Source organism: Struthio camelus, chromosome 3 (assembly GCF_040807025.1).
Source record: "Struthio camelus isolate bStrCam1 chromosome 3, bStrCam1.hap1, whole genome shotgun sequence".
Lineage (NCBI taxonomy): Eukaryota > Metazoa > Chordata > Aves > Struthioniformes > Struthionidae > Struthio > Struthio camelus.
In genome coordinates this window covers 93,017,019-93,029,319 of record NC_090944.1, presented here as the reverse complement: position 1 = coordinate 93,029,319, position 12,301 = coordinate 93,017,019, and the positions used below count along the sequence as shown (strand labels likewise).

The window sequence follows — 12,301 nt, the reverse complement described above, 5'->3', positions numbered from 1 at the left end:
GGAGAGATGACAAAAAAAGGAAAAAAAAAAAAATCTAATGAGCTACTGTAATTATGCATACATGAGCGTTTGAATATATACAGTTCTGACTATCGAATGTTCATAGGAAAACCAAGAGGAACAGGAAACAGCTTACTGGAGAGGTGGAATTTTACTACTTACTGCGATGGTCGCATTTCTTAAAGCTGCACATTCTTGTCTGGATGTGCGGGCCTGTACAAGCACTCCTGGTGACATCACATGACCTTCCTCGCATCTGAGTCCCAGAGCCACAAGTAACTGAGCACTTTGTCCAGTCTGACCATGGTGACCAGCCTTCCTCACTGTCATCAGCTGCACAGCAGAAGATACAAAAAAGTGCTTAGCATTGCCTGCTGCTTTTATCTTCCTATTTGGGGGATTTCAATTCTCCTTTTTGGAACACATGCTTTGTGCTTTACCTCTCTCTTGTTCCAATTCTGTTTTTCCAAGCTGTCACTGAAGCTGGAAAATTATTTTAATGTAAGCAGAGGTTATTCCAGATTACAATCCTGAGTCTGAATTTCCCTATATGTAGTACGTTTACTTGTGGCACTGACCTTTGGAGGAAGAAAGGCATCTTATCTCTAGAAGGGCCAAAGCCAAGCACTTGGCTCCCAATTACGCTTAGTTTTGGAACAGGGGGGCGAGCTGGTGAGAGATGACCTCACCTCTGAACACAACATAACTGTAAACGTGATCAAGAACACACTAAAGGAACATGCCCATGCTTTGAACAGGCTAAAACCTCTGAATATATTCCAGTGCATTCATTTTTATTTAGAACATCTAAGCAATCAAAAAGTATTGCTAACTTGTTTTCTGCAACAATCTGTCCTGTACAGAGTGAAACGTACTGAGTTCACACCAAATTCACTACACTGAAAACTACAGTGACAACAGCTTCAGAAATTTCACTGCTCTGCAATGCTGTCTTTAATACCCCTTGCCAATCTGTTCCATATTAGTAAAGCATTGTAACAAAAAGAGCATATATGACAGAAGAAATATAACAGAATAATAGAATCAAAATAACAGAGAGGAAAAATAACTTGCACTCTTAACAAATATTGCATCAAACTACACGAAACTTTTGATTGGGAACCTACACATCCTCCATAAGGAGGCAGGAAGAAATCCTTATCTGAGTTAGACTGTTTTAACCAGGAGGTATGGAAAAGAAATAGTAGTAAACAGAACAATAATCAGTATGCCCGGCCTTCGAAAACATGACCGGGGACGAATATGCATCTAACTTTTTGTGCCCAACTCAGCCAGGTAAGTTATCAGGTTACTCCTAAGCTACCTATACAGTCACTGAAGAAACAATAATTCTTCCAGAAAGTAACTTAGAACATCCACATTATTTTGTATGATCCTGGTGAATAAAGTTTTTGTTTGACTTTACCTGCCTGGACCTCTTACTTGTTTTGACCTCTCTAACCCACAAGTAATGGTTTTTAAAAATTGCCAAAGAATGCCTTCTCCTTGGCTAAATACTCACAATGAGAGCAGACTGGACAGCATTCGCCTTCAATAAAAGATGGATCAGCACAAGAGACTGCGGGACAGGTGATTTGATGGCACACAATTTTAGAATCCTACAGGCAAAGAAATCAACATACTGGCTTATGTTCACATACAGAAGCAAATAAAGGTCGACATCTCTGGAAAGTTTTATGTAGTGCGGAAATTTTTTAATTTCTTCTCAATGTCATGGAAACGAGGAGTATTTTTGTATATTTCAGTAAGCGTAGACCAAGATCTGAGTAAACGGGATCAGATGTGGATACCTAAGCTGGAGTAAATCTGTTGTCCATTTCTGCAGAGAAGAAGAATGCTTCCGAAGTCTTACCTGGCAAGTACACTTGGTGCAGCTATCTACAATCCAGCTTTCATTATCTGCAAAGACACGGCCATCCTGCCAACAAACTGACTGGTTCTTGAGTGTTTTGTTTGGCCCTATCAATTCCCACATAATTTGGTTCTCTTCAGACTAAAGATGAAGCAAATGAAAAAAAAAAAAAACAGAAAGTGTATCTTGTAAGCAAATCATTTCAAATAAGGCAAAAGCCAAAAAGTACTATCACTTTTAATTATTCCATTAAAAAAAACTTGTACTTTTACACATTTATGTACATAAAGAAAAAGATCCTTCCACTATGCAATACCTCATAGTGATTTACAGCTACACAATCCTATGGAAAACCTGTTCTTAGCAGGTTTATTTTCTCCACTATAGTTCATCTTTTTCTCCTGAGATACCTGCTATATTAACCAGCATCCTTCAGAAAGGGTTAACTTATTCAGAATTAGGAAATGAACAGAATTCAGTAAAATGTCACCATCTTCAACTGCAAAAATCTCATGCATTTACTGACAGTTAGGTACTCTGTGAAGCCACTTACTGGTATGTTTATAAATGGTATGTACATAGTAACAATGCTTTAACAGTATACAGTCAAGGTTGGGTTCTTTATTTTTCAACTGCCAAATGTGCAGTATCTTTTGGAGGCTTGATTTCACCTGTGTGTGTGTGTTTGTGTGTATGCCTGTACATGTTCTTTCAAACCCACCCTGTGAAAGCCAAGACTGATTAAAGAGCTTATACTCAAGAACTACCTTAGTAGGTACTTTGAAAATGTAAGTTATACCTACATAATGTAGCCATACAGACAGGTATACACAAGTGCATAGATACCCTTATTAACCTCCTAATGTCTACTGGTATGAACCAAAGTGCCAGCGCAAAGAGGAAGGAAAGGGTACTGCGTAACAGACCTCTTTCAGTTCTTAAGACTTACAGGTACCTACCACTTTCTGAAGGTTATCAGCTAAGTTGTTCACCACAATGCGCAGGCCAGTGAGTTCAGTGAACATCGTTCCCAGCTCCTCACAGGAGCGGTCACAGAACTCCGCCTTCTTTTCTGTTTTTTCACCAACATACTCGGTTGTGACAGCAGGGCTCAAGTGAAGGATTTCAGTGCTCTCGTTGATAGTGTTCACCTCAGCTGGTAGGAAGAGAGGGAAAAAGAAGAGTTGTATATGCAATGTTCTTCCATAGATTACAGGGGCCTGCTGAAATCACTGACTGGCATCGGTACACAGAGAACAGCTTTATGCTATGTTATACCCATGAATAAAAGAGAAGGGTTAGATGCTGACTCGTTCCAATTACAGGCTCTTCTTTTTCAAAATTAAGAGCCAAACTCTGTCTCACATAGTCCTCCCTTAAAAACACTGTTCGCAGTGCAACACACATTTATGAAGAAAGTGTAATGAAGGATACAATACCAAAAAAGTAAACCCATTTTATCCTCTGAAAGTCAAAGGTTTCAGATTTTTTCATGATCTGTCATGTTTTCTCCATGCAAAAAAAAAAAAAGGAGGAGAAGGAGCTTCCTTGCCATTGTTCTGCCCATTCATCCCATGGTTACTTGGATCAATTTCAGACCATTCTGCCATTTATATCAGCCTCTGGGCTGCTCTATGTCACACTGCCTGCTGTCATACTCAGAGGACTGATTGTAACGACATTTGAACTCTGAAGTAAAATGGAGGTTAAGCTAAGATCAGGCTGAATATTTGTTCCGTCACTCCAAATATTCCTCCATTAGGTAGCCCTTATGTAAAATAAAACTTTTGGTATATTATATAGGGAGAACTGAATATGTTCTTAAAACAAAAAGTTTACAAGTTCCTTTTTATAGCAAATTCTTGAAAACAAATATAATAGAAAATATCAACAGTAATTAAAAAGGAAAAAAAAGTATTTTTTTTTTTTCTCTCCATACAACTGCCACTAAACTGAAGTTTTGCAAGCTTTTCCCCCCGCCCCCTGCAATAGTGGTAACTAAATAATACAGTCCACCTTCTGTTAAGCATTTAATTCTTCACCAGGTAAATATCCCTCGGTTTCCCTGGAGGCTTTGCATAAGGGCTCTAAGATACATTCAACTTTGGTACCAACTATGGAGACATCCATCCTCCTCTGTCTCTCAATAAAGATTGGTTGACCAGATTTAGTAATACTGTAGTAACTCATGGTTACCAAACAGAAAAGAGAAGCAAAGCATAAAGTGATTTATAGGGAAGAAATCAGCACAGGAATGGGAGCCCTAAAAGGTATGCTTCTAAATAATCCAATGCTATTCATTGTTTATAAGTCATAGAAGGTGGCAATGCTATAAAAATTGTGAGGACTTAGTTGGATGCTTGATTATACAACATGAAATCACAAGGGATACCACAGAAGAAAGCATTATATTTAAATGTACAAGTAAAGGAAATGGGAGCAGAAGCATTCTTTGTTCATTAAGCCTAAAAGTATAAGGCAACGAACCAACCCATAAAACGACATTAAAGAATGATTCCTCATCCGTAACTATAATGATTGGTTTGATGTGCTTTTCAATTAGCTATGAAGTATCTGCTCCTAGCCAGGGTGTACAATGAATTGTCTGCAGCGTTCCAAAGTTTAAATAGTTGTCTGTCTTCACTTACAGGATAGAAAAAAATTGATGTATCACATAACAGGTCAAAACTGTTTCCGTCATAATCGCGTTTATTTCAAATGCTTTTTGATTCCCTGAAAAGAATGCATTTTTCCTCTCACATTGAAACATTAGGTTTCTCAGATTCTCCCATAGCATTTTTCAGGTCATTAATTTCATGTTTTTCAAGCCAATGTAGAGCGTTCCTTGACCGGAACATTCTGAGGACATTATTAAAGCTGCAATCTCAGCAGGAAACAAACCAAAATTATGTTTGAAGAACTAAATCCACACTTCCTACTGGCACTTGGCAGCAAGTGAAAGAAGATGCCTGGGGATCACTGGAAAATCAGGTCTCTGCTGCTGGCTTCCTGCTAATTTCCTAAGGACTAAATGATCATCTTTAAAACGAGAAACCATAAGAGCAGATTGTGTATCCTTTCACATATGCAAATGTCATTCTGCTGATCTAGCCAAGGAAGGGATTTTACTGATATATCTGTTCAGGTCTATTTCTGTCAACTCTTCTACTCAGTACGTGTCTAGAAGTCCTCCTTAAAGGATCTGCAGCCATCACACTACAGAGATACTTTCCCACCCTCAAACCAACAGCAACCTCAAGGTGCCATTTCACTATACCTCACCTTTGCAGACTAGGACTGAAGATACATTAGGGAAATACAGTCCTGTCTCTGAAAAAGCAGTGGGTTTCTTGTACCCTCAGAGCTGAGGGTACTTCACTGTCTGCCACAGGGGCCACTCCTCCACCAGCGTGGCATCTTAGGACCTACACCTCAGCTCAATGGGTGGGTAGGCAAAAATACTTAGAGGACCTTGTGGTCAGTAGCATACTTCTTACCCCTGGCCTTCCAATTGCGGTAATTAAACCAGATGGGCAATGCTAGAAAATAGTTGTGTGCGTAACAAGGCTCTCGGGTCATTCTGATGTAGACCTCCAGTCACAGACCACTGTAAGCCATCTTCTGTCTTTGGACAAGCAATTTCCATCTTGTAGTGTTATCTTGGTGTTGTAAAGAGAAAGTAAATGGAGGTTTTTTGCATCTCCCACGAATGATTAAATGATTTTTAAAAAAATGTGTATTTTATTGGGCCTGAAAATTTGGTAGTTGACAGCTGTGAAAAATACATTAAAAAGAGTCTGTTGACTATAACTGCAACAGCTAAAGGGTACAAGAATCCCTCTTAAGGAATGTATTAGCATGCAGAAGTCAGTTTTCTGTTTAGATTCCCATAGGCTTCCTCTTTACTTTAGAAATACAAAGTAAAAATGGAAACATAATGTGATACTTCAAAATAATTGGTCAAACAATTTGCAGTTTCTAATCAATGACGATACAGAAGATCTGCAGTCATCCTCCTTAGCTGGTTTTACTGATTCAATCTGAGACTATTCTGAGAGCTGAATACACCCTTAAGATTCTACCTGGGCTTTTTGGACCTTTGTTTCTCCTGAAAAATAAAGTAGCATGGCTGAACTGCATTCTTCCTGAAGCCATCCTTCTATTTTATTGAAATTACAATGACTTAGACACCAAGACAAGTTCTATTTTCCCACACCCGTCCTGCTCCTCGAACATTTTCTTCCACTAACAAAGGTGGAAGAACAGTAATTGGTAGTTCTAAGACGCTCTGCATTTGGAACAGGACACATCATAATCTGCTTCCTCTCTTATGAATTCCTCCTTCCATCTTCTTCCCTTTTCTACCCTGAAATGGCAGAAAAACGTAGGGTATAAACCAGAATCTACATAGACATGTTAACTTTGAGTACAGAAAACAGCTTGGCTGGGACAGACCATAACCAACAAATGAGGGCACATCTTCTTGCCTGAGGGACCTAAGGCTATGTTCCAGCCCACATAAATCATTTCTAACACATCAGCACACTTGCGTCAGAGTTCTTGCAGCGTGGGACATCTCTGGAGTGTTTGAGACAACCAACTAATATCCTTTATCAAGACTGAAAAATAGGATAAGAAGTTCACACATACATATATATGTGTATATATACACATATACATCTGTATATATACACACACACCCACAAACATATGCATATATGCATACAGATACACATACATATACACACACACACACCTAAAAATCTATATACGAGACTTTTCATTGCAAAAATTTCAAATCCTGGCTCACTTTTGAAGTTAAGCCCTATTCTTCTGAACAAACAAGGAAGAGACTTGAGCAGTCCACTTATTTGCTCAGTGTCATGGCAAAGTAACAGAAATAATGAAATTTCAGAGTTTTGGATAAAACCCCAAAGTCCTAACTGCCTCACATACCTACCATCATGGAAGCGGTTGTCTCTGATTCTTGACTGAGTGCCTGTGAGTTACAAGTACTGGAAAGTAAAATAGTCAGCAGCTCCCATGAGCTCTAGTACAAAACCTTAGTACGTATTTAAGATCGCTCATGAACATCTTCCTATTATAACCAAAAGGAACTTGCTTTGGTTTTGACCATCAAATAAGAATTCCCTACAGTTTCAATGGGATCGCTGTCATGGCCTTAGACACTATTGGCAGTTCTCATTTTCAGAGTTAATTGAACCATATTAGTGAGAGAAGAAACCCTTACTTTGTTGGGTCCTCTGGCATCCTTTTTTTCGCAGAACATCCTCTATTGACGTGTCAAAGATTAACTGAATATTTTGCAAAAGACCCTGCAATAGAAAAAAAAGTTCAGACAAGTTAGATCAACTTGGGATTAATTAACAGCCGATTTATCTTATCCTCATGCTACTGGTTGAATCTAGCCATAGGTAAATCTGTAAAAAAATAACCTACAATGCAGTAAACCTTGACTCAGTCATAAATTGTGTTGATCAGCTTGTTATAAAATATTTGATACTATAAACAGCAAAATCAGGTGTTTCCTGAGATAGGTCGTAATAAAACACTAACTGATCAGCTATCAGTTCAAATCTCTATTTCCCTAGAGCACATTTTAGACTGTAGTTCCACAGGATGTTGGCTATGACAGGAAGACAGCTTATGAAGGTCCTGCACCATCCCACTTCCATCCTTAGCTATTCATTCCCGTATATCATACTCCTCTGTCCACTCTGCTGTGCTGACATTACCCTGAGAAAAGACTGTAGAACAGACCAGTATCCATTTCACTTAAAAAACAACAAAACTCAAAAGAATTATGTTCACCACAGATTATTTCAGTGAGCCAGTTTACAGTGCAGCTCCAAAAACAGTTCTGTTAGCAGAACTGACTGGCCAACTTAGTCATGGGGGCAGAAATAAGGGGCTGAGGGCAAGAACTTCTGGCTCTCCTGCTAAATACAGGCTTCAGCATGTCATGCTCTGACTGGAAACTAGATGGCACAATAGGATGAGAAAAAGGGGCTTTTCAAAGTTTGAAAATATGAGTTCAAGTCTGATTTCAACTGCAAGGGAAAAGAAAATATTCTTAAAGCACTTAGAGCAGATCACACCACTATGAGACAGGAAGTAGATTTTTCATTTTATAGGAAGACCATAAAGTTTGTAATTGCTTCATTTTAAAACAAAAGGGAAACAGAAATGTTTACCACCAAAAAAGAAAAAAATAATGTTTTACTAGACTGATCAAAACATTCCAGTCTTCTTTTTTTCCAAATGTTATGGTATTTTTAAAAAATTGAAATTAAAAGTCATTCCAATGGCAAACCAAAATATTCTTTAGGGGACGGGTCAAGATGGCATACTTCAAAAATTCTTCCCTCCGTCCCTTACACAGCTTCTTTTTCAAATAAGATTTCACAAATATTGACAGTTCCCTGTGAACCGAACAGACAGTTTTCAACAGGAAAAAAATGCATCTTCAAGGAAACTGCCAAAGAGTTCTACAAATCACCACAAAAATATGCCATATTCAGAAGTCTTATAGCTGGAGAAGAAAGTAGATGTTTGCACAGGAAAGCCCACACACCCATTGTATTCACTTTTCCTGGACTTATACTTTACCAGTCCTTCACTTTCAGGAACATCTACATTCACACAATCCAGATCCAGCAATCAACCAAAAGACACTCTGAAGAAATTCTGCTTGGAAACATCTGTGGCCCCATAAAATCCAAGGGTTGTTGTGAAAACAAAGCTGTGCCTATTGTCTTCTCAAACTATTTGTAGCTACATTCTTACCTTCCCACAGACCTTATTTCGCCAGGTTACCTACCCTGAAATGGTTCTCCCGAATAGCTCCTTTCGCCACATACATTCTACTGTTTTCTGCTTTCAGTTGTTCATAGAAAGGCTCTTCCAGGATGAAGCTGTCAATGAGGTCACAGCCAACATAGAGGTTGTAGTTCTCCCCCGTGACTTGCACTGTGAGGTTCTTCCACTGAGAGTCTGCAAGGTCCACGTCTTCCAAGGAAATCACGTTCTGGAAGCCATCCACCCAATAGATAAGGTCCAGGGTGTTGGCTCGGCCATTGGAAATAATCTCAAACTGCCTCTCACTGATGCCAGGACCCTCTAAAGCAAGAAGAGTGCCTCTAGATTGCCTGTCCTGTCTCAGGGTGGCTGAAAGAATAAAGCCCTCATTTTGCCGTATGAGTTTGACAATCTTTTTTAATTTCTCTGGTTTACATGGAGGTATATGGTCAAACCGAATAAAACGATATGCTGGGATAGAGGGATCTGGACCCCGAAACAATTTTGCTCCAACTGTCTTTCGGTTTATGTTACTGATTTGAAGTAAATCAAAGGTAGTCTCCTCTTCCTTGTCACCATCTGAAAAAGCCAGGGTGCAACAATGTGATTACAAAAATTGTCATAAGAAACACAGCTCTGTACACTACACCTAGTAACTGCAATTATACGACAGACTTGAAGAATAATAGTAAACCTAGTACTTTCCTACTTCTCCCACAGACAGAAATGCATTTACTAGCAAACCAGAATCATATTTTCCATCTGTCATTTTCATGGTAGCTCTCTCCTTCTGTGTCTGTCGGTATAAATATACATAACTACATATATATTTTCTAGTATTAGACAATATAATCATGTACATATATATGCTGTATGTTTGTGTATATATATCTATGCATGTAACAATGCAATCATTAAATATAAAACATATATATGGAAGAATAAGGAAGTTTAGTCATTTTTTGCATTTTGATAGCCATTAAAGTAAACCACATATTGAGAAGCCATGTAGCCTTTTGTCAAAAGAAGGCTAGAAACATATTTTTTTAAGAATCTAGGCCAAGAAGTCCAGTGTAAATGAGGACTTGACACTGTGCCAATTTACATTCCACTTCAATTTGTTTTGCAGAGCTTTTTCTCCCCACCTTTATCTTTTTAAAAATTTCATCCCACTCAGTGGTTCTGCTTATGTTACTTTTACCATACATTTGCACTGCAGAAGAAAACATCACAGCAATTATTTCTGAGATTATATGCTTTTTGATTAAGATTTGCTAAAGAAAACAATTTTAGATATTTATTGGTAATAGGGAATCCCCATTCACCAGTAGTAAGATGCATCTACCAAAAAAGCCCAGCAACTGCTATATTTTTCAAAAAACATATGCACGTTAAAAAATAAAAATAAAAAATGATTACTTTCCCCTCTGTAGCTCAGCTAAGTCAACTTTTTAAATCAGCTTTTAGCTTTGCTTAAAGATGTGTCAGAACTTACCCTGAGCACGTGAGGAAGCCCACAGGGTTATCAACACAGTCAGCCACAACAGCCCACTCCTCTGTAGCATAACTCCTATGAATAAACCAAAGAGTAGTAAGTACTAAGGAAATAATCTTGTATCAGCTACAAATATTTTAACTGCATCATGGCACGCCATAAAAAGCAACTCTCATTATAATCAACTACATATATAAAATCATAATTTTTTATTGTTTACTGTAATTAAGAGTTTGTTTGCTTCTGCTGCTTCTTTCTTACTGACAATTATGACATCACAATTTCTTAGTCTGGGGTTCATTCTGATGTCAAAAGTAAAACACGATGACATCAAGTGGAGCGAAGATTAGTTCTTGAAAATAAAGCTCCTTTGCATGCAAGTGTCCCTAACGACGACAAGGGGAAAGGCATATAGAAAATACATTGATGTAATTTTCTCCAGGATCTCCACGAGCTGGACGACGACTACAGACAATATGAGATATAGCATATTAGTTACTCCATCTTTGCTTTGGATCACAACCTTCAGCAGAAATTCAGTAGGTGAACAGGCTCTCACTAAACACTGCTCTGTCTACCAGGGATACTTTTCAGTACCTTTTTCACTGTCATCACACAAACTCCTCTCTCTGTCTCACACGGACACACTCATTTCTCCAGTCTAACAATACTCCATGCCCAACCACATCTGGAGAAAGCGACTTTTAACGTGTCGCTCTTTCTGTCCGGCAGCATTACACCGTTATAAGCAACGTGGTCAGCTGCGCCGCCAGGCGCGTGTGCGCCCAGCACGACCGGAGCAGACGGAGCGGCCCGGGGCGTGCAGCCATTCATTCTTCTGGGTGCAGCCCCGGAAACACTCCGCACCTATTTCTGGAAGGATTCAGGGAAAACACCCTCCGTGGGGATTCCCCCCCGCCTCCGCTACACAGGGCTCTTTTCTGGTACCCCCACACGCTTGCCGCTACAAGCGTCTACCTGCCTCTTTTACACCTCGCCGCACCCCGCTTGGCCTCAGCGGGGCACGGCTCCCCCCGTATCTCCTTTAAGACACTCCCCGCCCGTCCCAGCGGGTCCCGCTGCCCCCTCAGGCAGGTGCCGCCCGCCGCGTCGGGCGCCCCCGGGGCAGGCCGTCGCCACCGGCCCGCCTCAGGAGCGCAGCTCCGCCGCCGCCGCGCAACCCGCCGGCTCCGCGGGGGCGCAGCAGCCAGCCAGCCGACCGCGACGTCCCGCCCGCCGCGGAGCGGAGCGGAGCGGCCGCCTCGCCGTACCTGGCATGGGGGGAAGCTGAGGGTGCGCGGAGAGGCGGGCTGCTCCCGCGGCCGGGGCAGGGGGCCGGGCGGTGCGGAGCGCGGTGCGGAGCGCGTTGCGGAGCGCGGTGCCCTGCCGCCGGCGCACGTCCCTCCGCGCCGCCGCGCCGCCGCCTTTATGGGCTGCGGGCCGGGCCGCGCCGTCAATCAGCGGCGCCGGGGCGCGCCCCCGGGCCCGCGCCGCACAGCGCCGCGCTGCGCCGCGCCGCGCCGCCACCCCCCGCCGCCCCCTCCCCGCCGGCCGCCCGGCGCTCGCCTACCTGCGGGGCGGCCCGGCCCGGCCCCGCCGCCCGCCCGCCCGCCCTCCGCGGGCGGCGCCGGGGCGGCCAGGAGGCGGGACGGGCCCGGCCCTCCGCCGGCGCCGCGGCGGGACGGCCCGGGGGGCCCTCTGCCCGCGGCGGGGCGCGGAGCGCGGCAGCCCCGCCGTGCCCCTGCGCCGGCCGTCGTTTGGCTGGCGGGAACGAGCGCCCCGGCCCCGGCCCCGGCCCCGGCCCCGGCCTGGCGGAGCCCCGCGGCCGCAAGGGACGGCGGTGCCGGCCCGAGCCTGGCCGGCCGCCGGGCGCCCGTGCGCTGCCGCCCGCCGCGGCGCGGGACCCGCCGGGCCCTGCGGAGCCGCCGGGGCCGGGAGCCCGGCGAGAGGCTTTGGGGAAGACGTCGGCCCGAGCTCGCTGTTCCTGCAAACTCTGCCCCAAAACGGAGCCTTCGCCGGGGCTGCATCCTCTTACTTTGGGGCTTTTTATCTTTTAATCACGGCGGCAGCTCGAAGGACAGACGTGCCCCAGTCTTCTCCCCCACCCTGCTTCT

At 42.9% G+C, this 12,301-nt stretch overlaps 1 protein-coding gene across 2 annotated transcripts in view; it reads right to left on the bottom strand.

Annotated features, from left to right (window-relative positions):
• THBS2 (thrombospondin 2) overlaps window positions 1–11,776 on the bottom strand; it is a 35,233-nt gene extending 23,457 nt beyond the window's left edge. Inside the window, exons 1-8 of one of the 2 annotated variants that reach the window (XM_068939115.1) lie at window positions 11,758–11,776; window positions 10,188–10,262; window positions 8,715–9,271; window positions 7,125–7,209; window positions 2,833–3,029; window positions 1,874–2,014; window positions 1,523–1,619; window positions 163–333 (exon numbers count right to left, since the gene is read on the bottom strand). In XM_068939115.1, coding sequence (XP_068795216.1) covers window positions 163–333; window positions 1,523–1,619; window positions 1,874–2,014; window positions 2,833–3,029; window positions 7,125–7,209; window positions 8,715–9,271; window positions 10,188–10,257 — 1,318 coding nt within the window. In that variant the 5' untranslated portion in view covers window positions 10,258–10,262; window positions 11,758–11,776. Of the gene's footprint in view, window positions 1–162; window positions 334–1,522; window positions 1,620–1,873; window positions 2,015–2,832; window positions 3,030–7,124; window positions 7,210–8,714; window positions 9,272–10,187; window positions 10,263–11,458; window positions 11,571–11,757 lie in introns of those variants that run through there. The other variant, XM_068939116.1, reaches the window with a different exon arrangement.
• Window positions 11,777–12,301: the final 525 nt, after the last annotated feature.